The 27,622-nt window shown below is 39.5% G+C and overlaps 1 protein-coding gene across 38 annotated transcripts in view; it reads right to left on the bottom strand.

The window, feature by feature from the left end:
• LOC103480676 (protein tyrosine phosphatase receptor type D) overlaps window positions 1-27,622 on the bottom strand; it is a 456,187-nt gene that overhangs the window by 69,281 nt on the left and 359,284 nt on the right. For 22 of the 38 annotated variants that reach the window (XM_017310429.1, XM_008435755.2, XM_008435762.2 and 19 more), the window contains exons 11-12: window positions 23,838-23,983; window positions 20,827-20,968 (exon numbers count right to left, since the gene is read on the bottom strand). In XM_017310429.1, the coding sequence (XP_017165918.1) occupies window positions 20,827-20,968; window positions 23,838-23,983 (288 nt within the window). Of the gene's footprint in view, window positions 1-20,826; window positions 20,969-23,834; window positions 23,984-27,622 lie in introns of all 38 variants that reach the window. The other 16 variants (XM_008435747.2, XM_008435754.2, XM_008435753.2 and 13 more) reach the window with 1 other exon arrangement.

Genomic DNA, 27,622 nt, shown 5'->3' with positions numbered 1-27,622 from the left:
TGGCCAATTGAACTAGTTAAAAATATGAAAATAACAATTCAAGAAGACTGCGCTGAGTATTTCACTTATTTTCTACTGTAAATCAGAATGAAAAGACGAGTTGTGGTTCAGTAAAATCTTTAGTCGTGCTCAGAATGTTCTTCCTTTGTGTTTTTATGTCTCTCCAATGTGAACATTACTGCAGCTCCTGGGTCGGTATTCAAATTCCAGTGTTTTTATGGGGAACTGTACAGTCTGCATGGAGAAAGAAATGTTTTCAATGGGGGGAAAAAACAATGTTGGAGCGCTGCAGGTGAAGCAGGTAGAGCAGACGCTCCATAAACTGTGGCTAAAGTCCCGGGTTTGACGACTGGACCCGGGCCATTTGCTCCATGCATGCCCCCATTCTCTCTTCACTCCCTTTCTTGGCTGAATACTACTCAATAAAAGCCACTAGTGGCTCAAACAATAAAATGAAATAAAACAAACAAAAAAATCTTATAAAAGAAAAAAAAGGTCAAGTCAATCAGCGCCTGAAAGTGCTCAGACTGGTTTAGGGTTACGGTTGGCTGGAGTTGATCCTGGTTGGTCCATCACAAGACTAACATCTGTCTTTTACTTACATACCAACTCCTACAGCTTTTGACTTTTTCTGATCATGTTTATTGTTATTTAACTGTGCGAAAATCTGGTTTTGCCGTCATTTTGACCACAACGTCACGGAAGAACAGATGTATCTCAATGGGACTTTCTTGACTAAATAAAGGTTTTATGATTATTACTATAACAGAGACACTCGAAAAACAGACAATATTCAAACAGCCGTGCAACTAAGCCCTAATTTAGCATCTCCAATGAACCCAACATGCATGATTTTGGACTGTAGGAGAAAAGTGGAGTACCTGGAGTACAAACAATGGTTGTAGCAGCCAAGATATGAGAGGGCAGTGCTGTCAGAAACACCATCCCACAGGTCTGGGGTTTCAGGTACTAAAGGTAAGTTTGGTATTTTAACTTAGAGTTTAAACAAATATTTCTGATCACTAGGAGTTTGTTTTGAAATACTCAAAGGCTGGGAAAAAATATGAGTGTTAACTTATGGAACACGTTTAGTCTCAGGAATAACTTAAGTCGCAGTAAGAGAATAACCATCAAAAAGTAATTTTACTTCAAAAAGTACTTTATTTTACAAAAATAAAGATTTTCAGTTGTTCAACGACTAAACAGAATTGTAAAATGTCTCATCGTTTTAGAAACTACAATGCCTGCTCAAATGTAAGATACTAAAGAGGGGAAAAGGGAATTAATTGGAGGTAGTTCCTGTCCCTGCAGCCTGTTCAAGGTCAAAGACACAATTAGTAGATTTCTACAGCAAGTCCGAAAGCACACCTGATCAAACACAATAGCCAAAAGCAGGCCTACAAGCATGGATGCTTGTTGAATACAGTAATTGGATGTGACAACCCATGCGAAACTAAATGCAGCTGCTGTAAAAATTGCAATGTATTCAGAAACAAAGTGCTTGGGAGACCTTAATTTAGCCGTCCTTTAAAAATGTCCAACGTCGCAGTGTGTTTTGCTTCTGAGTAAAAGTAACTGGAGAACAGAGAGTGGTTTAAAGATGCTTTGGCATTTTTTTTTCTTTTAGCAAAGATTCTGGATTTATATCCGTCTTGTAAACAAAACGTGTCATCAAACCCAACTCATCCTACTTGAAACTGGTCTGCAGACTCCTAGCAGGAAGCTAATATGACTCCAGGCGTAGCATTTAAAATTAATGGACTGTTTCAACACTTTCTGGCCTTTTGAATGCATTGCCACTTAGCCCAGAAGTATATTTTACTGCTGCTTTGCAAGCTCACGCTCATTGAAAAAGACCACAAAGTCTTAACATCAGCAGTTTGGTATCTGAAAACTTTTTTTTTTTTTCCTCCTGCAGATTGTGTGATTTAGATAAAATAAACAAGTGTTCTGATGTTCTCAAGCTGCTCCTATCCTCATTTATTTCGCTGTGAAGCGAATTACCACTGTGACAATAAATAAAGGGCAGGGAAATTGAATACATCTGGTAGCTTTTGCCGTTATTAACAAGGCTCCTCAACAGAGCTGCAGCAGTATTGTTCTTTGAAAGCCGGAGATTTAAATGGAATCAGATTAATCGCAGTTTAATCACAGTTGCTGTTTGTTTTTTGTTTTTTTTGTGTGTGTGGAAAAGTCGGGCTATTGACAAAGCATTAAAAGTAAAGATTGAGATAGTTAATGAAGCCAGGGCCAAGTGGCTGGCGGTCTTTCTCATGTGCCATGTTTGCATTTTTAGTAATTGTAGAACCATTTTCAACCTAAATACATTTTTCACAGATGACCAGATTTAATAGTACCACAACATAAACTCTGAGCTGCTTTGTGCAAGTGAAGAAGAAGAAGAAAAAAAAGTTTTAGTTTTGTGTTGAGATGACTTGCCAAGAGGTTGCATACCTGACAACATGATTGGTCTGTAAAAGTTAAATACATGCAGTCTGTGTTCCCTTATTTACCACAAATCAAATTTCCTGGGATTTCTGACCATCAAATATGAAGACATATGTCTAAAAAAAAATGTCAAAACTGGTTATAATTAGCCAAGGCTGGACTCCCAGATGGTTTGACTGGTCACTTTCCCACAAGTTGGGTTCAGAAACGTCCTGCTCCCTAGTCCAGAAAATGTTTGCTGATTTTTGGGACTATTTGCCAATACGATCCTAAAACACTTCAAGTCTGACCCCTTCCATGAGGCCAATATGTAAAAGCAGACAACATGGCCACCTGGATCATAGGAGTACCTTAATGCCATCTGTTAGAAGGAGAGAGAACTGACTATTTAACCCACTGATTCCTGAAACCTACCAAGTTGAAATGTGTAAAATTATAGGGAACTTGCAAACTAGAGCAATTTTGACCTTTGACTGGTTGTAATCGGATGTCTTCACCCCTTCATAATGAAAAGTCTTACTTGTAATTATTGTTGTTGGGGGGGTGGGGGTGGGTGGGTTCTGGTCACGTCCCACTGGGAGGACACCCAGGTTCAATGTTGCTAAGGAGAGGCATGTTTCCCATCTGCTACTTCAAGTGACACATTTTTGGATAAGCAGAAGTTGGTGAATGAATGGCTGGATAAGGGGTGTAAAATTGGGATGAATCTCGTTTAATTTCCAATCTCATTCAAAAATTCTTAATTGTTGTAAAAATCCCTTTGAAGCATCATTTGTGCTAAAAAATGTGTGTTTTAATGGCTTGTATGTTATTTTATTGTTGCACAAAGCCTATTTAAAGGGCACCAAAAGTCCTCTACGCGAGTACAACTACAGTTAATAGACCAAATGCAATATAACTTGAGCACAAAGACACCATATGCAATATATGAAAGTCATACCTGAAAGGTGAGATTAATACAAAAAAAAGGAGAAAAAAGTTCCAACTTATTTCCCTCGCTTATCCTATTCTACCTCGCTGAAAGCTGCTATCTCAAGGACGTTCACTAAGACAAGGGCAATTTCTGCTTTACAGACCCATACTGTATATTCAACAATGGATCTACACACTAAATGAGATGGAAGGGAAAGAAATGCTGAAGTCACCTTCTAAAGAAGTGCTGAGCACTGGTGCTTGATATAAAAAGACCCCCAATGACAATTTGCACACATTAGCCACTGCCAGGCTATCAGGCCATATGAGTGTGTAGTGCCAAGCATTTGGACGAGTATAAAAAGGACATTGGCTCAAAAAGTACCTCGGTGAGCAGATTTTTCTCCAGAATACGTAAGGCCATTGGACAGAAACTCACCCCATTAGCAGATTATATCTATTGATCACGCTCACAGAAATATGAGCGCAAGTGAAATCACATTTTCCTTGTATGACAACGGCCACTGCAGTTATCGAAGTGTTGCTTGAGTGCTGCAATAAATTCTGTACAATTTGCAATTATAATGCAGTTGTCACCAGAATCCAGTACCTGAGTACACATCGACATTAAACTGTATACAGGCAGGGTTTTTTTTTTTTTTTTTTTTTTTTATCAAGTAGGGTAAAAACATTTTTTTATGCCGTTAATCAGATTAATTGAGTTTGAAAAGTATTGTATATGTTTGCTTAGTTTGTTTTACTTCAAGGTTTGCTATGTTATGAAGGTTTAGAATGGATTAAACTCTTAAATCTGCTAAAAAAAAAAAGAAACAATTCCTATATGACAACCTTCACAGTTATTTAGCAACCCTTGTAAAGATGTGATCTTCATCATACTGAAAAATGAAACGTAAAGATGAAAACCCAACTTTTAGTTTCTTAGGAACAATCCTCTATCTCGAACATGCCATGCCCATTCTGGAACAGGGTAGTGGCAGCATTATGCTGTGGGATGGTTTTCATTCACACGAATAGATGAATTGGTCAGATGTAATAAGACGAAGAATGACAATTGATAAAGAGAAACCCTGAAAGAAAACATTTTAGAGACTGCAAAACCGTGGTGCCCAAAGGTTTTGTCCCATGGGACAAATTTGTCAAGTCAAAAGTACCCACAGGACAAAAATGTATTTTCTTAAGTTAAAATTTAATATGGTAAAATATAAACTAAGCATGTGATGGTGTAATAAAAAAAAGTCAGACTTTCTATAGTAAATGTGATGTGTTTGATCAAAAACAGGGTTTCCACGCTTCCCTTATTAACAGAAAGGCATCTGGTTTGCATGTTCCTTTAAGAAAAGAAACATAACAAAACAAAACAAGTTCTATTCTCAACAACAACAGGATTTAGGTCACTGTTTCTTTAAAATGTTTGCCACCCAGGGAATTATTAGCAAAGTTAATTAGGAGCAGATTCGGCTGCACCAAAGTCTGCTTTTGAGAAAAAAGAAGTCCCTCAATAAATGTGGTCCTGTTTACTATTAAGAGAATGAAAACAGGGTGGTAACTAAAAGATGAGTAATTTTTGTTGTACTTAACATTTTCCACCATAAGACATTTTTTTCCTAATCACAAAGACAAAAGTCTCTACCTGCATCAATTTACAAGTAGAGCAAATCGATGCAGCTTTGCTTCGATTGGACACGTTGGACATGCCTTTTCTAGCAGACGGATGACCAAACTGTAACGGCCAAGTCAAAGTCTGGACTGGGCATATGTATCTTTCTATAAATGTATTAGGTGGTTTCTCTTGACAGCTTTGTAACAATACAGAGTGACATCGAATATTAAATATCTGTATCCAACCCAACACTCCATCAGGTTCATCTGCATTTCTCTTTTTTTTTTTCTATTCAACTTGAAGTGGGTTGGTGCTGCCAGATATTGATGTCCTCCTAATGTACTTTAGTGTACACCTTTAAGTAGAGCAGACTGGACAATTTATCTGCAACAAGTATTTTGATATTTACACAGTTGCCTGTGGAGATGCCTTAACAATATTCTGCAGCACAAAGCAATATAACAATTCCTCTTTTATGAGAGCGAAAACGCATTAGGCTCCAAAAATAACCCAGTAAAGGGAGTATGAGAAGAAAACAAGCCTTTGTTGAACCGAATGGTTGGTTTCAGTGGAAAAAAAAAAGAAAAAGAAGAAGATAAAAAAGAAAAAAGAGAAACCTTTCTGGTCACATTCTGGCTTTAGTTCTGTGGTTGCTGCACAAGGATTGGATTTGATCCGACCTTTTTTCCCCACCAAGCGGAACAAGACTTTTCACCCCGCGGTTGAGGATATTCTTCAGGGAAAATCCCCGTGGGCCGTAATAAGATATATTTGTTGGATCTATTTGAGTGGATACAATCTGCTCAAAGAGGCTGTCACAGGTCACTTGCTGTGGCACAAAGGAGAAAAATGTGTGTCGAGACGTATTGTTCTTCTAGCGTCCAGCCAAAGATGCTGTGAGAAGAAAAATAATAAAAGAGAGAGAGAGATAGATAGAGAGAGAGAGATGGAGAGAGAGAGAGAGAGAGAGAAAAAGAATCCGGTGCTAAGATGTCAGAAATGACTGAGGCCCAGACAGCGTAGCGCTAAAGATTATTTTCACCCAGGTTCAAATCAATCCGATTCTCACGATCTCGTTATAAGTTGTCTGCCAGGGAAAACAAAATAAAACAAGCGAAAATCCGCTAAATATTATCTTTAAAGTATGACAGCAGTGCTTATTTTTCTCAGCAGCCTGAACCAAACCCATTTTCCCAACAAAGCAAAACATATAATTTGAAACTGAGGGACAGTGATTAAAGATCTTTCCACAAACAAAAGTCCAAAGAAGAAGAAGTTAGAAAGCGAACAAGACGGTGCTCATCATGAAGGTAATCATATATTGCTCGGAGCACCACATTGATTGGGACAGACTTTTTTCGGTCTTTGCGAGTGCATTAGCATGTCGAAATTGAACTGACACCCAGTGTTTTATTAACTGGTCTAAAAATTTTATTAAAAAGAAAATCCATACTCATAATTAAAATCCAGCAGAGGAGATTTGAAATGTTTAAACATTTATTTTTATTCTAGCGGTGCGATGTTTGAAATATTAAAAACCTCAATTTCTTAAGCTTTTCAGAAGATACCTGGAGGTTTAGGGTTAAAGCTCAATCATATTTGCAACTCTAGTTCCATCTAAAGCGAAGTTATTTCCACAGCATAATACTCCCACCACCATGCTATTTTGCTTGTGCCTCCAAACAAAACAACAAAACAAATAACACACACAATATCACCCCTTTAAGCTTTCGGATTATTTTATCCAGGACTGCCTTATTGATGACAACAAATCTCAGCTTACGTCTAACATTTCAAAAAATAATATTTAATTTTTTCCCACACTCGCACCTCTGTAGCACAACACTTAATTTCCGTTTCATTTTTCCAGAAAGAGGCTGTTAATTTCAGACCGCAATAAACACGAAAACAATAAACACAAAAACAACGCCTGATGCAATTTGTTTACACTTTTGTTTTCTTCAACAAGCCGAGTTAATACATCAGTCCAGAGACGATCTGAGCCCTCTTTAACAAAATGTTCGTTCAGCTCCAATTCCGCTGACATATTCAATTATTATTATTGTTATTTATTTATTTTTTTGCCCTGGCATGGGAGACGGAACTGTTAATTACACTTTTGTTTTCACACAAACAAAATTACTCAACCAAACGTAAGAGGTCTCGATTAACAAAGGGAGGCAGCAATTTTGTTTTGTGCCAAATCTATGACGGCATCTGTTCTATTTTTCCTGTCTCCCCCACGGCCCCTGTAACAGTTTCACAGTTTTGCCAACATTATCACAGGTTTTCTTGCTCTGCCTCCAAGTTCTACTTTATGCTGCGATAAAACGGTGCGCCGTTACTGGATAGGGACAAATGATTGGCAGGTTCTAAATCAGCGCCCACCGCTTTGCTTTATCAGGGACCCACAGCTTGGTAGAACAGTCTATAAACTGGACATGAACCTAGTTCCTTTACTCCACACACCCTCCGTCGATCTGTCCTGTAAACATTTGCAGATGATGCTCATTTCACACTTTTTGAAGTGTTTGTCTTCATCCCATTGAGATGAATTATATTTTCTTGAGGACGATAGTCACGGAAACAGTGTCCCTCGATGGCTGCGGTCTATTCAGGGATAAACACTGCACTGCCACAAAGCTAACATGGTTCAAAAATGGTTTATAGTGCACAACAGCGACACCTCAAATATCCTGGATGCACTGGATAAAAATTCAATTCATGAAGGCCACACCTGCATCTACCTAGTACCAGACACCACATAGCACACCTTCATGGGTCTAGCAGAGTTAATCAAGATTAGAATTTTACATAGACTTTTTTTCTTTTCAAATTAAATATTAAAGAACAATGTGCTCAGCTTTTGTTTGTGAGTGAAAATGCGATGCTGCTGTGATTTTAAGGCCTTAAAAGCACCCGAGCTTCAGTTAAATCAAAGCCTTCATTGTGTGACGAACGTTGAACCTGATTTTAAGGTTTGATCAAACTAGTCAAGAATTTAAATGACCTCAAAACTCCAGAAACTATGTACATGTTATTGCACAGCTGAGGTCACTGTGTACAATCAAACCTGATTTCAGAAAAACATTAACAGATAACGGATAACTGCTTGCCAGTTTACAAATGAGTCAGTAGTGGTCCTGGAGGTCAAAGTAATCATGATGGAGGATTCGTGTTTGCTTTTAAAACTCGGAAACTGTTGACTTTAACCAAGGATGGATGTTTTCACGTAGGCCTTAGAAATACAGAACAGAAGTACACTTTATTGTCCCACAGTGGGGAAATTTTTGATGCAACAGCGGCAGCCTTGTATCTAATAACTCAAAAACATGGTTTGGTCTTCCAGTTAATTTTGTGTGCAGCCTGATGGAGCTTTTGATTCCTTTCTTTTTAGTTTCTCTGCAGAAAGCTCAGCCTAAGGAGGACCATGTGCTGGGCTATTCTAGTCCAAGAAAGAAGCGAGCAATCTTGTTCACTGTAAAATGATGCACATGAAATTGGTTCAAATGACCTTTGAGCTTTCGCAAAGTTATGGGTAAAAACATTCGCTTCTCTAAGGTCTTTGTTGACCTCTTTCTCTTTGGAGTCATGTTGTGTTAACACACATCTGTGTGCTCCAGATCAAAATCTGAAGTTCTACTGAAGTAACAAGGTTTATTTAGTTTCACTGTCATTATTCTTCTTTAAGAAATTCAGCAAATCAGCCCAGATTTTTTGACCAGACTACTTCTTGTAATGCGAGTTGTGCAGACAAAAACCCATGTTTTTCTCTGTAAAAAAAAAAAAGAAAGAAAAAGAAAACAGCAGTAAAAGCTTAGCTGGGCTGGAGGAAAATATGCTCCAGTTTAGCTTATTAGGTGAATCTACAGGTACAGAGCTTGATAATGAATATTACCATAAATGCACCACTGTTGACTCAAACTGCTAATTTCATTTTACTGTAATAGAGGTTTTAGGGGAACATTCCCTGTCTGGCACAAAGTGGCATTAAGTTTTCCAGGCTTGGGCCCTCTAAAAGGTTGTTCAGTAATTCGCTGAACAAATACAATCTCTTTATGAAACCTGTTTAAAAAAAAACCTAAAGGCAGGCAGGCAGTCAGCGACCATCGACTACACACCAAGATGTTATTTTGCTGCGTTGCCGTAAGAGTCAGAGAAAGAAGAAGCCGTGAAACACTGTCTGGACTGTTCTTCAAAACTGAAGTGATGATGAATGTTGCAGTAAAACAGGAGGAGGAAGATGAAGGTACAAACTCTCTCCTTACCAAAAGGTTCCTAACCGTCTGTCTGAGTGAAAAATGGCATCTTCTCCCGCCTTTGCCCCACACTGATTGTTTCTTCCATAAATCCCCTTTGAGACTGTGTAATTAATTGAATGCTGCTTATTTGTCATTAAAAATCCCTCAGCTAATGCCTGAGATTATGAGAGAACCATCGCAAAATCAATCTTATTAATCACAAGGCGGCTTTTCCTGCAGAAAAACCTTCACAGGTGAACAATCTGAGCTTTTCTTATACCAAATGACATTGCCCAACTAGTTCGGAAAACTCTTAATTTGACTTTGGGCCTTGAAATGTGGAGAAAAACAAGCAGTTTTCATCATTTCCAGCAATGGCTATCCAGGAGAGCTTTTTTTTTTTTTACTTTTTCTACATTTGTACAAAGTGAGTTGCACTGAGTTTGAGGCGCAGCAGATTTTTTTTGGGATAATACTGATGTAGTCATAAAACGTCTCACCCTTCAAAGATCTCGGAATAGACAGACTGACCAGATTTAGCATTTATTGATTAAAACTTCTAGTTTTGAATGAAAAAAAAAAAACAAAAAAAAAAAACAAAAAAAACACTGGAATGACCCTTCCGAGCGATCATCCGACCCGCCATCATCCACAGTCATTTATCACGGCCATCGCTGATAGGGCAAGATTGGATCAGCCAAGCGGAGGGCATGCAACAGAGATATACGCCACTTCTGGCAAGGCACTCCAACTCTCCACAGGCCCGGTGTCATTCATAAACATGACGGATTAGCTGTGATATTCCTCCATTTACAACGCAAGTGAAGGGAGTGGGAGGAAGAGAATGAAAGCAGAGAGGGAGTGTTAGTGTCGGATGCCCCTTTGGGGTGGTGCCAGAATGGATGGGTAAAGAGGGAGATGAATAGAAGAGATGAAGCAGAAAGGGCGGAGAGGGGGTGGGGGGGTGCTTTCTCTACAGGCCTGGCTGGGCAAGAAGCACAGCAGGCGGGAAGCCAGGCACAAAACTCTATTTACACTCTGATGACCCCCGATGCCCCTCCCTCCCTTCACGCTTTTTGCTTTACAGACCACACATCATCTCAACCAGATTTACGGTTTTGAGTAAAGATCACCCAGGGGCAAAAGGTAGACAATGGTTTCTCATAAGATCCCCTTGTTTTAAATGCAGATGCTACGTCTACTTGATGTTTCAAAACTTCCGTCTAAGAATTATTTTTGAGGATGTGTGACCAATTTTTAGCGAAATACTTACAATTTTTGGCAATGCTGCCAAAGCCTCCACAACAGCAGGAACACATGCAATCGTGATGAACACTGATTTGTGAAATCAATTGTGATTCAGCCACATGTTCCGCAATTTTCTTCTTTCTGTTCCATTTCACGACTTGTTGAAAATCTGTTCGTCAGGGGGGGAAAATGACTTGCATGAAAAATCTGCAAGTGTGGCGTCCAAAGTGTGGCGTTCAGCTATTGCATTAGAGACATTCTTTGTGATTGTAATATTACACAAGTCATGTTCATGTTTATAGTTCTAAAAGGTGTAATAAGGGATTATGACTGACCTCTTCAGTGATGACCATTATCAGCTTGAAACTATGTAAATCTTTATCAGGTAAAAAAATAAAAAAATAATAAATGGTTGACCACTAGGGGACGCTAATAACAGGCTATAGAAAATTTTTAAGCCCAGTTGACAGAAGGTTGGAGCTTGAGACGAGAACGCCACCAGGCGTGAGCAGCGCCTGGACGGACTTGCTAAGGACGGCATGGACTCCTTACGTTACTGACTGTAGGTCCAGTTATTTTAATTAGAAATCCTTGATAAGATGCCACTGTAGGCTGATTGTCAACACAATACAAAAAAGCAGTGAAATACTTTGTGGATCGTCTTCATCAACAGCATGAATTAAACTTAATGCTTGTATTTTTCCTCCATCATTTCCACAACAGCCTTTAACTTTATTAAAAAACAGAGTATTGGAAAGTAGCCACTCCTATCTCTTTGAGGTAAATAATGTAAGACGTATATGGTATTTGATTGTCTGGTTTAAAGTTTATTGCCTCAGGCTGGTGAGAAAGGTTTGAAAATGTGTACGTGTCAACATTTGTCATGAACTGAAACCGAACTAGGAGAATCAACATTTCTTACTGTTAGAGAAGCTGGTCTGCAAAACTGAAGCAAAAAGGAACATTTTAGAAGAGCACAAATCTCAAACCTTTATCCGTTGAAAATAAAACACTACAAATACACTGAATAACAGAGCGTGGAATATTTTAGCACTGGACTTTGAGGTGCAATATTGGAGGATCTCTAGGTTGAAAAGTGTTAAAATAAGTTTAAAACAGGATGATGTCATCAGCTTTAGGTGAGAATAAACATGACCAACCAAATATTGCTTGCTATAAGTTCAACATTTTAAAAACCTATAAGGTATAAATAGTTAAAGTCAAAGCATGAAAGGATGTGATGTTTCGAAAGTTGAACAATTAAAACAGCTCAAGGATTATAACATGTATTCAAATAATTAATACTTTGCTTTGTTTTAGTTGCAACAAAGCAAAAGCTAATATATATCTCTACATCACAGTGCGGACTGTAAAATGTCATTTCCTATTAAAATGCAAAAGCAAAGTATGGCAGTATTTATGCCTCTGATGTCTGTATTACTTCATGAAATGTCATCTAATCAGCTTTTAAAATGTCTCCACATAAATGCCTTTGAACTTTAATCACTTGCAGGACTTGCTTGAGAGCACCAGATATCCTTTGCGATTCATGACGCGGGATTGCTCCATTTGAACATAGGATAGCATTAGGCTGAGACGAATAATCTAAGAGATGTGTGACATACATGTCTGTGGGAACCGACTTTATAGGGGCTGACTTCCCTCTGAGAAAGGGAGAACATAGCACTAGGAATTTCAATAATTCATCTAACTAAAAGCTTGCTACAGAACAAGCAAAAGTATAGAGATTATTCAAGCTTGCTAACATCCTGCAGAGAGGACCTATTGGCTTTCAAAGAGCCCTAATGGAAAATGGGGTTATGTCAGGCTTTTCAACGTTAGCCTGCAGACATTCTCTTGCAAAAGTGACTTTAGGAGATGATGGGTATCTCAACATGCTGCGGCTGATGTGGCTGTAGTACAGAGATGGCTGCAGTGCCCCATGTTTTGAGATTTTGCAGGTGATGTTACATACAACAATATGTAACTATGCGTTTTTCTTTCTCTTCAATTAATCAACGCTCAGTAAAATAATGCAAAAGATCTAATCGCACCCCCCACCTTCCAACAAAGTTGTCGGGTTCCAATTAGCAAGCACCCTTACATAGCTTGAGAAGTTTCTCAAGATCATTAGATGCATTAAGGATGACCCTGCAGTATCCAGTTAATCTAGTAGAAAATTACTTTGGAGCGGCGCTAAGATCAAAGCTGCTAATATTAGCAACCCCTTGACTACCTGGCTCCGACTTACACACACTCCTTATTTTATGACCTTGCGTTTCCTCTGGGCAATCAAATATTTTTCTAGGAAAATTGATCGACTTTAGCCAGAAAATAATTGCTGCAAGAAGCTGCGTCTAGGCTGGGTAACTTTCAAGTTTCTGGATGAAGCAGTTTCAGTAAACTGGTTAATTTAGCACTGTAATAAAGACTTATCTTTACAAAATTAGAGAGCAAACTATACATTTTAACAAGTTCTAAAAACTGCAGTATAAAATATTATTGCTATTACAGCAATAGTAAAATATTTTAAACACTTAGCAGATGTTAGCATGCTACCACAAAAAGCTAAGATGATTAGCATGTATGATAAACACTAAATTAGCAACTCTACATGAACTGCACTCAATTCCCAATGGTGTAGAAGCCATTTTGAGTTAGCTATATGTTGGACCCAAATAAGACCTGTAGGTGTCACTAGGACACAGCTTATGGTTCTTTTAAAATTAAACCACAAAGCTTATTTGTCAAAGTTAGACATAGACATAGCTAAATGATATATTTACCTCTTTAGTAATTTTAGACCATGAATAATTCTACAAGCCTAAATGGTAAGATATTGTTAGCAGATGAGACCAAACCAAAAACAAAATAATGCAGCTGAAATCTAAACTTCCTGCTTATTGACAAGCTAGTGTTAACACTGCAGTACAGCCATGTCCTACAGGAAGTAAGAAAAATAGTCATCTACAGCTTATATGAATGGTGTGTTAAAAGTAAGGCTTGGGTTTTGGGTTTGCTTTTCAACAAAGGTGCTGCTAAGGACGCTGCTTTAATATTTCCATGTAAAGGCAACTATAATAGGAGCTCCTCAGGCAGCGAGTCAAATTAAGGTGTTTGTCGTTTTTCCACAAAACCTTTTTCAAAAGAATTGGAAAAGCATCATAAATCGACACCAAATATGTCCATAGCCTCTATCCTTATTGAAAGGTTGTCTTCCTGTCTTCTGGGTTAGCAAGTTTCACACAATCAGAGTTTAACATGCACTATGTAAGCTGAATAGTTTTCTGTTTATTAGTTTTATTGGCGATCAGGGTTGATGAGGACGCCTGTCTAAGCATGTCAGGAAATGGACAAGGGCACCTCTTGACCATATGTGTGGGAGTGACAGCTGGACATGATTTCCATTTAATTGGCCTGTAAACCTTCAAGTGGATTTTGTGAGCATGTCTGAATGCTGACATTAGCTCTTGTCCGTATATTTGCCAACAATACAATGCATTTTATGACCATTGTTGAACGAAGATGTTGTGGAAATGATTACAGGCCACACATTGTAATGAAGTAGTATCAAATTGTAATATATATAGTTTTAAACAATCTAATTTAAAAGGAGGCCAAAAAAATATTTTTACCGTGGAATCCCTCAGGTCTTTTCTGCAGCTAAGTCAGGGGGGGCAATCCATCGGCATCATGGATGAGAGAACTAATACCTCATTTGTCAGAATCAATATTTATTATTTTTGGATGCCTTTCACTTTTATTAAAGTGAGCACAGAGCCACGACAGAAGAGGCACCATCTATCACGGTCAGAGCGAAGTTAAAATGCCCAACAGGCTCCGGCAGATGTTTTCTCACACGCTTATGCAGACTCTTAACGCCAACATCCATCTTGCTGGCAGTGGTTGCGTTTTAAATCATCTTGCATACTATTTAGATACTGATTTACTTTTGTGATTAAATGCAAAGGTTTGGCATTGGCAGTGGATGCATTATTTTGTTCTTTAAAGAAAAGATCAATTTCTGTGAGGACAGTTAGCTCAATCTTTGAAATTGCTTTATATTTTATGAAACATTTAATGGACGTGACGATAATAGACTGTCTTCCAGAGAGACATTCTCACTCAGTCACTAATATCTCAGCATGCGAAGGTGCAGAGACTCTTTAAGAAAACCTCATTGACATGCAAAGCATTAAAGCAACAGCACTCCACTTCGTCCTCATTATTTAGTTCAAGACTGTGTTGAATAACTGTCTTAAAACATGTTTGAGAAAGTTACAGAATAAAAAAACTAAATCAGCAATATATGTATTTTTTTTTTTTCATAAAGAAATCTTCTGACAAAATTGAATGTTCCACACGGCAGCTCAGGTCTTGCCATTTTCCGATTTTCTGCCTCTAAACCAGAGAATTGTACAGCAGCTGCTGGCTAACTTCTCTCCCTTTTTTTCAAGCCACTGATCACGAACACAGCAATTTAACAATGGTCACTCGCTTCTTTCCGGGTGCTACATTTGCTCCGACAGTCGGAGACAGCTGACACAGCATTTATCTTCCTAAGCTGTTTAAGGACGTGAACGGGCTTTTCTTCGTTTTGCACCCTGTGCTAGAGGTTCCTGGGCTTCAAAGAGACAAATGAAGTGTTTTTATTATTACTGTTAATAAGAAACTGGAACTGTAAAATTATAAAATTAGTAAAAGTGCTTTGGAGTTTGCAGACTTTGATGGAATCGCTACGCCATTTACCATCTTCCAAGTGCATTTTTTTTTTCAAAGTTGTTTGTGATCAACTATTTCTTCAGTAGAATTTGATAATTAAATGCACTTCATAAACTGATGATGACATTTTTTTTTTGCAAAAGCTGGACTTTTAATATGATGGAGAATACAGACAAAAGCTACCACAGCACCAAGAAGGTAAAACGTCAGAAATGTCAATAGTTGCTGCCTAAAAGTCACGGACGGGTTACAAACCCACTTCCTAAGACAATCAGAAGTCCTCTTTTCTTCATGAAGAAAGACTATTCTCCAGAAAGACCACGATCTTTCCGAGAGAGAGAACATAGCGGCAAAAATTAAAGCTACATCTCAGGCTCTATGTGGGTTAGAATGTGAAATATTTATGTTCTCAGCAGTATAATTAGAAAAACAATGAACTAGTGGGAGCTGCTTGAAGCGGTTGCCCAGAGAATGACTATTGTTTCTATAATAGTATAGTGGAAAAACTTAAGTTTGCTAAGTTGCTTCTTAATGAACTGAAAAGACCAAGAGACTAAGACCAAGAGACTCTGTCCAATACCAAAACTCTGGCCCAATTGTATAATGAAATCAGTTTCACAAAATTGTCTCTAAAAGGAATAATGCCCTTTGTAGGACTAACTTTGATAAAACTACAAAGCATATAGCCACAAAACCTCTCTTGTAAACTCTTAAGCACAGTGATGATGAGGTGATGATTTAGATTTGTTGCCCTGGGCATCTTGAGTCAACCATGAACCTTTCTGTCCACCAAAGAGTTTATATGAGGTCATCTGCCTAGCAGTGAGGCTGAGCTAAAACTGGGATCAATATCACAATGATCCCAAAGGCAGCAGACAAAGTCCTGATTAAATACTGTAGTGGGATTTCAAGAGAGGTGAAAAGTCTGCAAATGAATTAGCGGTTGGTAAGTGTGGGCCAAAATCCTGACTGTCATACAAAAAATGACTACTTTATGTTTTCCCTGCTATAAGCGTTACCAAAGTTGGACCTTGGAGTTCAATTTTAGGTCTTTGCACAGTTCATCACTCACAACGCCTCTCTTGCCGACTTCCAGGCAGAGACTTAAAGAGGAGCAGCAAAAGCAAGTAAGGTGGACTAGCATTGCTTACCTCCTACTGATGGCGTCACCCAGGACATGTTACTGTAAAATATCCTCCCTGCTGCCTGGATATAGAGACACTAGCATGTTATGACAGTCACTAAATACAACAGCTGTGTCTTCAGTAAGGCTTCTTCACAGATATTAAAAGACTGACTGGAGAACTACTGGAGAACTTTTCTCCATCCGCAGTGACTCTCTGAACATACTTAGATGGTATGAGTTGCATTTAATTTCCATTTGGGATAAAAATAAGTACTTTTTAATTCAATTGTATTCCTTTTGTAATGAATAAATACTGGCAGTGTGAAATCTGTGTTTTTGAACACTTAGAGTTTCGAAAACTGTTAAAAATGAGGCCACTGTTTTGATAAGAAAACCCTTGAATGAGGCAAGGATGTACTTTCTTTTTACAGTACCGGTATGGCAATCAACAACTCATAGACATTAGTTAAGAATGAATTCATGTATTTTAGCTGAGTGCAAGAATGTCCCCCCCTCCTCTAGAATGGCAACAGGAAGTGAAGTGCATATATTGTATCTAAATAATCACTGATCACGTAGCAGCTTTTTCACCGAGGGGGGGGGGAAGCATTCGTCGTAACTACAGAGCTCTGACCGCGCCGTCGCACCATTCCATACAAATGGAAATGATGCTTTCTGTTCTCCCGTCACAGGAGAGCGGCTTCCCATTTTCCGCTCCCACTGTCAAGTTGTGCACAGCTGCATAAGTTTGGCTGGCTTGTGTGCGGGGCAACAGGAAATGGCTGTTGACAGCATAATGGGACTATGAAGATGCAGTATAAATCCTTAATCATGCCTGAATCATGAACCGCGGCACTCAAATGCACACATCATTCTGCTGGAGCTATTAGCAGAGAGGACGGAACCCAGAAAAGTGTCGCGACTACATCTTCCAAAGTTTGTTTCTTCCCAGATAGTTAATAGATTTCCAGCTGCGCTAATACTGTATGCTGATGCTATTGTTACAAGCTCTGCAGGCGTACTCGTGTATATGCAAATACAGCGTCTTCCACTTCCTAACGACATCAGACAAAACATAACTCGGATTGTATTGCAGCAGTGACTCCCGTAACGTGCCGCATCTTCGTCTTCGACCCTTTTTTTATGTCATGTGGAATTACCCGGCAAATCTAGACAAGTTACATTTAAAGACTCGAGTCATATGGGAGTCTGTTCATCTCACAGTTAATCAAAACCGAGCGCCGAATGAACGGAGGGGGAGGAGGGGGGGAAAAAAAAGAAAGTGAAATAAGCCAACCTGTATCTCATAGCGTGGCCTGGCAGATTTGACTCAGAACATCATTACGTTTCAGGGTTCGCCTTTCATGCAAATCACCTCTCCAAGCCTGGAAGTTCATTACTAATGGCAGTTCCCATCAAGTTGGAGAGCCATCCGAATACTAATATCCCCCCTGCGCTTCGGATTTTGTCACCTCCAGTCCCCCGTCTCCTCATAACGTGCAACAAATGTGGTTTTCTTTCATAGAATTAGGCGCCTGCCGCCCCCTGTGGCGAGCTACCCACAGCAGATGCTTTGCAGTTGTTTCCACAGACCATTGGAGCCTAAATGAACTAAGAGAGCAGTCACTGTATATGTATTAGGCTGGGTGTAATAGCACTTATCTTCATTTGCTTGACTTGTTTATTTCTTCAATCCCGCAACATGCACTCCCCCCCCTAGAAGCTTAATCTTCCTTGATGAAAACAGCCAAAATTGGAAATAACGTGGAAGACTGCATTATAACATTCAAGTGTTGCTCTATTCAACACAGCGTGATGAGTATTTTTGGACAGAGTAAGCTTTTTGGCATTCTAAAATATGGATAAACCATTCTTGAGTTATTTCTGGAATCTCTATGCATACAGTATGAATAGTGTGTCGTCACTTGGCTGTGTTACTTCACTCCCAGCTTTTACCTTGGCTAGAGCTTAAGGCCGTCGCATTTGTCAGGACAGCATCAGGGTTTTATTGTACACTTTTCAATGCACACACAGAAAATTATTTTTTCTAGAGTTCCTGCAAGTTTGTATTTTTACAAAAACTAAAACACACAATAGAAAAAGATGCTTTTTTCAGCCAAAACTCTGTTTTTCTTTGTTTAGGAAATTACGTTGCCAGAGTTGTTTCATTCAACTCTTGCAACACTAGAGTATGCGTTGTAGAAAACTAACGCTGCACATCGGCATTAAAACACTATTGCCATGGCGACATATGGTGGGGACAGCAGCACGGTGTGGCAACGCTTTCATTCCGCAGAGACCAGGAAGCCGGTCAGAGTTGGTTGGATGATACGGAGCATTGCAGGACAGAAACCTGGAAAAGACATGAGACTGCGGTGCAGGTTCCCATTTTCTTTGTTTATATCAAAACATATACAAAAAAAAATCTGCAAATGGTCTAGTCAAGGTCCAGACATGACTCTTATTTAAAATCTAAAGACAGACTTGAAAATTGCTTTTCTCAGATGTTCTTCCCTTCATTCAGACTAAGCTTGAGCTTTTTTGAAGAATGAGCTGAAATGTCAGTCTTCAGATGTGCAAAGCTGGTGGAGAGATACCTCGAAACACATTCAGCTGTAATTGCAGTGAAAGCCGGTTCTATGCAGCATTATCTAAGGTGGGACAGCCACAAATGGATTATTCTACACCAATTTTCTTTCAAGTGTAAAGCTCCTGTTAAGGTGGGTTGCTATGTACTTCAGCCTCCAGTTCCCCCACTAACGTTGGTTTATCCAACGTTAATAAAATCTTATTCCATTTCCGTTAATTTCCTGTAGATGTAGCCACTGTGATGGCATTGCTACCAAATCTCTGCTGTATTAAGCTGTGATTTTATGTACTAGCTGATTTTATATATTATATATTAACAATGCATCACATCACAGCTGACACTTTGTTCAGTCTAGATTTCTGCAAGCAATTAAAATTAGAGCACATTTATTTTTTTAAAAAAAGGACATTATTACCTGAATCATTCACAAGGATGAGACGGTGTATATGTGGGAGGTAAAATGATAGAGCACAGTTTTGTATTTGATCAAAAGCAGAAGAGAAGAGGAGGAGGAGAAAAAAAAAAGCTTGCTCCTGTTTTTCAATTTTTTTTTATTTTTTTTTTGGTTGCCGATAGGCCTCTACTCACCCTCAATACATTGATGGAAAAGGAGAGAGAGCAGAAGAGCAAAATGGAAATAGTAATAAACATGCTAATGCTAGGCCGTGAAGCCGGGAAGAGCAGCTTCAATCCGTCCCTCAGCTATCTGCTGCTGCTGCTGTGTGTGCGTGAAGGGGAAATACAGAGATAGAGACAGAAAGTGAGAGTGAAAAGAAAAAAGAATTGTGCAAGGTGTTGTATGTGAGCACACCTGCACACAGTGTGCACTCCCTGAGAAAACAGCAGAGAGCCGCATGTGAATGTGCCCACCTTTCTCTTTCAATCGGCCCCTGGAGACAGTGCAAAGGGCTCTTTTGGTGGCTCATTGGTGAGATAAGAAGGGAGTGGGGGGGGATTCATGGTGGCGGTGGGGTTTCAGAGTCGCAGAGCCAGGTTTTTTTTTTTTTTTTATAGGTTAGAAGCACCTCTTTTCAATAGAAACTCATTTTCCATATTGTGTAATTGCAGAGCATAATGGAGCACACCTCATTCAAACAGCCCAAGACCCTTTTTATTATTACTCCAAAGCTATTTTCTCCATTCACAACCCAAACAAGTCATGTTTTAGAGAGATATTACACTGTCTTTTGAGCTCAGGGACAAGCACAAATTTTCCTTTGAAAGGATTGTTATGTCTAATCAAGATTAAATTTTACCCAGAGCTAATTACAAAGGAAGACACCGTCATCCGGCTTATTTTCCCATCTAATTCTTGCCCTGACCTTTCCTGTCCAGATTTGTAAAGCATGCGTTTTAACAGCTAGTGATCACTGGAAGATGCAGCCTGAATCAACCTGCCACTAGGACGCCGCTACGAACAATAAACAGCACGCCTGTTAATCGGATAAGAATAGCATGCTTTTCTTTCTTTTTTTTCTTCCCATAGACCATCAAATGAATATCAAAGCTGAAACACGGAGATGAAAAATGACTGATTTGAAAATCATTGCTGAGCTTTTTTCATTAAACCTCCGCAGGCTAGAGAAAAGGATGGCTATTTGCATAATTTAACTGGCATCTTAATTATTGTGTCAGGAATCGGTATGCAAATGTCTTAAGTCACTTAGAAACAAAAACTTACTCGGCTACACAGCTAATGGACTAAATCTTATCAAGTTAGGATACACAGCGTCGAGAGGAACCAGGGCTTATTTGCACACAACAATGACAGCAAAGACCAAATAAACAGATACATGTAACCTTACCTGTTACAGGTAGAGAGACGTGCATGTAAGAGGTGTATGCGTGTTGGACTGCTTTGTTATTTTTTTTATTTCTTCCTTTGGGGGTTTGGGGGGGCTGATGACAAAAGACCTACCACGTAAAACAGTCAGCCTGGTGGTGGCGCTCGTCTCTCCAACACTGTTGAAGGCGACGCATTCGTATATGGCTTCGTCTCGGGGCGTGCGCAACGGCTGAATTCTTAGCACGGAGCCAGAGCCATCGCTGAACTCTATCACCTGCAGGTGCGAGAGACAGGATATGTTAAAGGAGATTTTTTTGTTCACAATGAGTGAGGGACCTTCCACAGAAAATAATATTGACAACAACTGAAAAATAAAGTTAACGACAGTTCAACAACAACGATGGAGACTGACGAAATGTGCTTCCTATGACAGAAACAGCCGTTTGCCTACCTTAATGTAAAGACTTTTTTTTGTTGTTGTTGTATATTTGTGGATGTTTAGTGAACAAGTAAGGATATCTGCGCATGAATAAGACTTTGTGTTGTGTCCAGGTTAGGCAGGGGCCGGGATGAGAGTCTCACGGTGTGATATTTTATAAAACTAACACAAAAATAGTAGGCGATACTGCTTTAGGTAATCTGTTATATTTTTATAACAATAATTCCTAGTAATATATTATTAGATTTATTATAATGTTATCCATAAAATGTATTTCTTGTTTGATTTCTATGAATAAAAATATTCCATAGGCTACTTCCAAGTGGTTTTCAAGTACATATTGCATTAATATTGTGTTTTTGCAGTTTCTGCTCGTCATATACTAACAACTATAACAAGCTGGTATTAGCTTAGTAAATATGTTGCCTGTGGCTTGCAACTATAGTCTTAAATCAGCATTAATTAACAAGTATGACAAAAAGTTTTCCAAAACGTCAAATCTGTTTACTATATAGGCAAGGTAAATGCCTTTTAGCTTTTGCTAAGCTAGCTTATAGCATCATTAGCTAGCAAGTGTGTGGCAGTAGCTAGTCATGTAAAATGTATTATGGCGGCATATTTTTTTGAAGTTTTTTTTTTTTCCTGAGAAACCTTTAGTCAATTGAATGCCAGCTTTGTCTTCTTGTCTATTACTAATGATTGTATTGGTTAACAGAAAGCATTTTGCAGCTTTCAAGAGAAAAATGTCGAGTCGAGTTTTTCACTGAAATGTGTGTTCAGAAGTATATCTAAAAAGTCAAATTTGTCTTTCTGTTAAGTAACAAAATATCCGTAAGCCTTCTTTCAGCTAGCTGACGGGCAGTGTGCATTAGCAGGTGGATTGGGAGAGGGCTGCACTACTCCAAAACACCTGGCGAAAACCCTAGTCACTTCTCTATTTTCAGATTTCAAAAACGCTGCATTAGCTAGCAATTTTAGCTAGCTAAGGTTGCTAGCTAAAAGATTAGTGTCAGGTATGCTAGGTGCAACAAAGTGCTCCTTTAAACAACTAAAGAAAAGCTTTTTCTGCCATCTCCATAAAAGAAAACGTAATAATGTAGCAACTGTGTGAAGGAATATTTTAGCAGTTCTAGCCATTCAAAACTGACATATTGTTACAGGTAACCGGCCCATGCCCACTCCAGATATATACATTATATATATTCACTTTTAGTAAATGAAACCTAGTGCATTAACTGATGTGGCTGACTAACTTTAAGAATGGGGCTGGATGTTTATTTTGCACAGATATTTAGTTGCAGAGTGAATTTTAAGTCTGAATGTGTCCCACTCTTAAAGCTAACATTCAGTCTCCCGAAGGGAAAATGCATCACACTGGATCGTGTCAATGGGACAGAAAACAAGCACAAACAGTAAACAGTGGCTTGGTATTCGGTTACGGACATTTTGTACCATGAGGTGAGGTAGTGGTACGAGAGACAGGACCAACTTTTGCTGGACGAACGACACATAAAATGCTTCACAAACAGGTGTTTGTTGTAGCTTATTCAGCTATCGTTGCATGCTACGTGTTGTATACTCACTGATTTTAGAAAGATCTGTGTCATAACTCAATCTCTTTTAAGCATAGAGGTAGATTCAAGTAAAAGATAGGCCTGAGACCACTTTCTCCCCCACACACACAGGCACACACAGCCACACACAAACACACCGAGGCCTACAGACATTTTAAAAGTACACAGTATATCTGAGCATGTGTTAGTTAACAAAACTCTGCAACATTTCACTGGCCAAGCTAAAGCAGTGTTGGCACTCCAGGTGTCAGCAGGTGATGGTAAAAACAGCCTCCTTTCTGAGTTTGGGCCAAAGAGCAAATTAGAAAGGAAGTTGTGGGGCTTCCAGAAGGAAATGGGTTTTCGTTAGAAGATGAGGTGGCAGTGCATGATTGAATGGGTGCAGAATTGTAGCAGAGAGCGAGCCCCCGCGGGGCAATGGGTGGATGAATGGAAACTAACGTGTTAGCATTCAGCTGGACGTGCGATGCAAACGCGATGAACTCTGATAAGATTGGATTTCTGTAGGCGTGAGACGCGTAAAAGAGGTTTGAGCTCCATTAGGCTTTTGGGAGCTAACAAATATGGCCGCCGTGGAGCAAAGAAAAGTCCATAGGACCGACACAGAAATTAATAGAAATCTTATCAGTGCTCTGCAATGATTTTATGATGGTGTTAAGCTCAAATGTGGATTAATGCCGACTAGAAATCAAAGCTTCAGCCAAAATAAAGAGGGTGGGATATGCATTCGCTTAAAGATGCCACAAAGCAAAAGGATCTTTCCAAGTGAAAGTGCCGCTTCCCCTTTCACTTTGCATGAAGCTGGAAAACGTGGTGTGATGCTAATGTAAGGATCTGGGTCACACCACAAGGACTTTTTTTTCTTAATCTGTCCAATTGCTTTCCATTTGCAACTTATTCAAATGTATCACTGTATCTTTCTTGTTAAAACTCATGCATATTTAAAGCTGGGTCAGCGTGGTTATTAGAGGCCGCTAATGCGTAGTGGCAATTCGAGGGGAGGGGGGAAAGCAAGCAAATGGGACTTGCAATGCAATGGAATGGAATGTGTTGCAAGCAGAGCCAAAAGAGCAGTGCTGAAACATTCCCATTTTGTCGAGCATTTTACATCAGAACAATAGACCTAATACCTCAAATCTCTGGTTGCTGACTCTCTTCCCCTTCTTGTTCCACAAAATCTTCGGCTGTGGGTCTCCGGTGGCCTGGCAGATGAAGGACGCCACGCCTCCCTGCACGCCTGTTTGGTCATTGGGGGTTCTTAAAAACTTTGGCGGTGCTGGAAAGACACACAGAGACAGAGCGGAAAGGAAATTGCAAAATAAATGTTAGTGATCACGTTTATTGAGTGCACACAGAGAAATTCTACTTTCTTATTGAGTCAACATATCTGCACACTTAAGTGAAAAGATGAAGTTGCTGCAAATGGCATGAGACTGAGAATCGAACCCAAGACAACCGCGTCGAGGACGACAGCCTCTGCATTTGGTGCGTGCGCTCTACCAACTAACCGCCTTTTAAGAAATCTTGTTCAATGATGTATTCGGTTTCATTCCCATTAAATCATTTAAAATATAAAAAAGAGAAAATTAATTTTTGAAACGAGCAGAGAAATTTAAACGTGATATAATTCACGATATTAACAATTAGCAAGTCTGGTTTGCTATTTCTCCTACAAAACTGCAGAACATTTGCGTTTTAGGGTGGGTAAGTTTTCCCATCACATGTTGCTTGGCTGATGGATTAGACTTGACTCCTCTGTTCAGGACGGTAAAGCGGTCGCACCTTTATCAGTTTTATTAAGATAGATTACTCAATGTTACACTGTCAACATTTTGTTCTCTCATAATTACCCAGTCTTAGCTGCTGCACATCTCACTGCTTTTTAAAAAGAAAAGCAGGACCTGACCAGCTGCAGTCATTACTAAGCTTTAAATCAAAATAACACAAGACGGAAGCAGAGACAGTGCTCTCTGGTAATGAAATACAATGAATGTGTGTCAAAACGGTTTGTCACTGTGAGCCTTCTGTTGCTAGAAATATTATTCGCCCAGTTCAAGATAACGGCTCTGTGGCGAACAAGAAAAAGCTTAATTAAAGCTAAAAGTGCAAAAGATAGTGAAATCGTGTTTGCTTTGTGTTGATCTGGCGTGGTTTGGATTTTCATAATGGTGGAGTCGCAGCTCTTTAACAGAAATTAAAAGTATTAATAAAAAGCTCAGACTTCTGTTACAGTCCAATAAACACAACTGCCCATCAGAGAAGCTACACATTTCAATTCGTAGACTTCACACTTCCGTGAAGGATCTATCACATTTTTATTGGTATAGCTGCAACGGGCGACAGTTTCATAGGCGTATGCAAAACATACTGACTGGATAAGTCAGTGGAATTGAACAGGAATTTTACCAAACAGAATAATAAACAAGAACGTATGTAACTAACTTCATTGAACTGAATTGACTGTTAGTTGGCTCTACATAAATAAACTGGACTGAACAGATGACTCCACGTGTTAACTGGCGGTCTGGGGCTACTTAGCATCTTTTGGCAATTCTAGAAAACGACAAGAGAAAGAAATGCATGATGTTTTGACTCATCCGTGTGTGTTTGGGGTCAGTAATCAGGTCTTTCCTTTAATCATCTCTAAGCTATTGTTTTATACTTTTTTTCATGTTTTTAAGTGATGCCATTTTTACAATTTTTGTCATTCAAGTGATATTTAATGTCGTTTTCTTTGCCTTTGATTCCTTATTTTCCTGTCTGCATGACCTTGCGTGTGAACAGTGCAGAACAAACAAACTCGCACAAAGCCTCAGCTCTGGCTTCGGTGGGCGGCGCAGCTCCATCTGTGAAACAACTGCTTCCCTTTTATCAATCAATTCAGTGGGCTGTTAGAGGGCCGACCGGGCTGCGGTAATGCCGACCGTCTCAATCGGCTCATCTGTATGTGTGACGACGTGTCATTGTGCCCGTTCTACTCCCTGTCTGACCATGTGCAAACTGATTCTCCCCCCCAAAAAACCTCTTTCGGATTGTATTGCCCAGAAGCGGCGCAGGCAGCGGTGCGATTGAGGGACAAATTAACCTGCAGGATTCGTAGAGAGGTGACATAAGGATGTGTGGCCGGCAATCAAAAGGGCGAGCAGATAAACAGGCAAGCAGCTTTCCTTCCACCGGGCAAATGGGGCTGGGAAATCGCTTGATTTCCTCACGGCATACCACTTCCTTTACTACTCGCAGACATCAGCAACCCCTAGGGCTTCCCAATAATAATAATAATAATAATAATAATAATAATACTAAAAAAAACTGCTGAGGCAAAAATATTCCTGTAAATCTTTTTTCTGTCTGAAAAAATTGGAAGCAGAGGCTACAGTATGCCATTTGCGCACAGGTATAGCTGCATTTTCACTCCAGCTAATTTGACTTAGCCGGAGTGCGGCGCACGCTGGCATCCGACCAAGAAGGTGCTGATGGGTAATTGATATGCTATTGGGGTTGTTTTCGCTCCGGGGCCATGCATTACGGCTCGCTGCGTCTCCATACGCCGGTTGTAATAGACTTCTACAGCGTGTACGGGAGATCAGCGCTGGAGGTGAGGGGAATGGGGTTGTTTGGGGTGGGCTGATGTCATCGCACAATGGGGAATGATTGAGGCGTGACGTGAAGGTAATGGTGTTTTCAAAGACACGGCCGCTGATATCGCCATCATGCACTCATTTTAGGTCTGCTGCTGACAAACATCAATTTTGGGAGCCTCCTCGTATGGCTTCAGGTAGATGGAGGCTGATTGAAACCTCGTCTTTGTTCCAACAATGCCACGACTGGAGCCGTGACAGCGAGCAATAAGATATGGCCCGTGAAGAAGAATGGGGGAAAAAAAAAAAGAACAGTTTGCAAACCATAAACACACAGAGCTACAGAACCCCCGACTTTTTCTGCGACCGTCTTAGAAGATGACATCATCCCCAAATTTGTGGCTCCCATCTGTTTGACTGTAATCCTGCTAATCTGAACAGAAATTAATTTCATTAACAGAGACTATCATTTAGGATAGCATGCGGGGCTTTTGTTTCGCAGAATGAGTCCAAACTGAAAGATGCTCCTTTCACCTAAGCCACACGTGCACATCTCCTCCGAGAGGTAACCATAAGCTGCATTAATTAATACTGCGGCTGGGAAACTGCTAATCCACTGCTAAGCTGCTGCCGGCAAACAAATGAGAAGCGTAAAGCCCGTCACAAGTTAAAAGGCTGGTGACGAGAGTCTGCGACTGCCCTCCCTGGAGGTCATTACATAACCTTGATCACTCTTTGTTCACACGAAAGGAGCGGGGAGCTCTTCGCAGCGTTCCCACAGTTCCTCTGATGAGTGTCATCTTTATAATTTGGCATCAGAGAGACGTTGGGTTAAGGAAAGCAAACTGTTTTATGACTTCAAGTAATTTATTTATTTTTTTACACAGAGCGGTTCCAGATTCACTGATGATGGCTTAATGCAAACAGAAATAATACCTAAAAAGGCAATGATTAGGCTTCAACTGCCACAGACTGACTTTCAGTTTTCTTCCTCGCTCAATTATGCTAACTTTGTATAATTCAACATGAAAATGTAACAAACATTTACAAAAAACAAAATGTTTAGTCTAATGGACATAGTTAAAAAAAAAAGAAGTTCTGTTTTTTCTTGTTTATGTCCCTAACTTTTGGCTGACTTTTTACTAAACTCTCAGCTAAATGAAAAGTCAAAATATTTTATTAGTTAACCTGATAGTCATTGGTGAGAAAAGCAATTCATGCTTTGCTACTTGCCATTTTATAGCAGCATGATGGAGAAAGTATCGTTTGTGTCGCACAACAATCAAATTTCAATAAATGCCTAAAAATCCATTTTTAAAGATTAAAAGAAAGTCAGA

The sequence above is a fragment of the Poecilia reticulata genome, linkage group LG18 (assembly GCF_000633615.1).
Source record: "Poecilia reticulata strain Guanapo linkage group LG18, Guppy_female_1.0+MT, whole genome shotgun sequence".
Taxonomy (NCBI): domain Eukaryota; kingdom Metazoa; phylum Chordata; class Actinopteri; order Cyprinodontiformes; family Poeciliidae; genus Poecilia; species Poecilia reticulata.
This window is presented reverse-complemented; position numbering and strand designations above follow the sequence as displayed.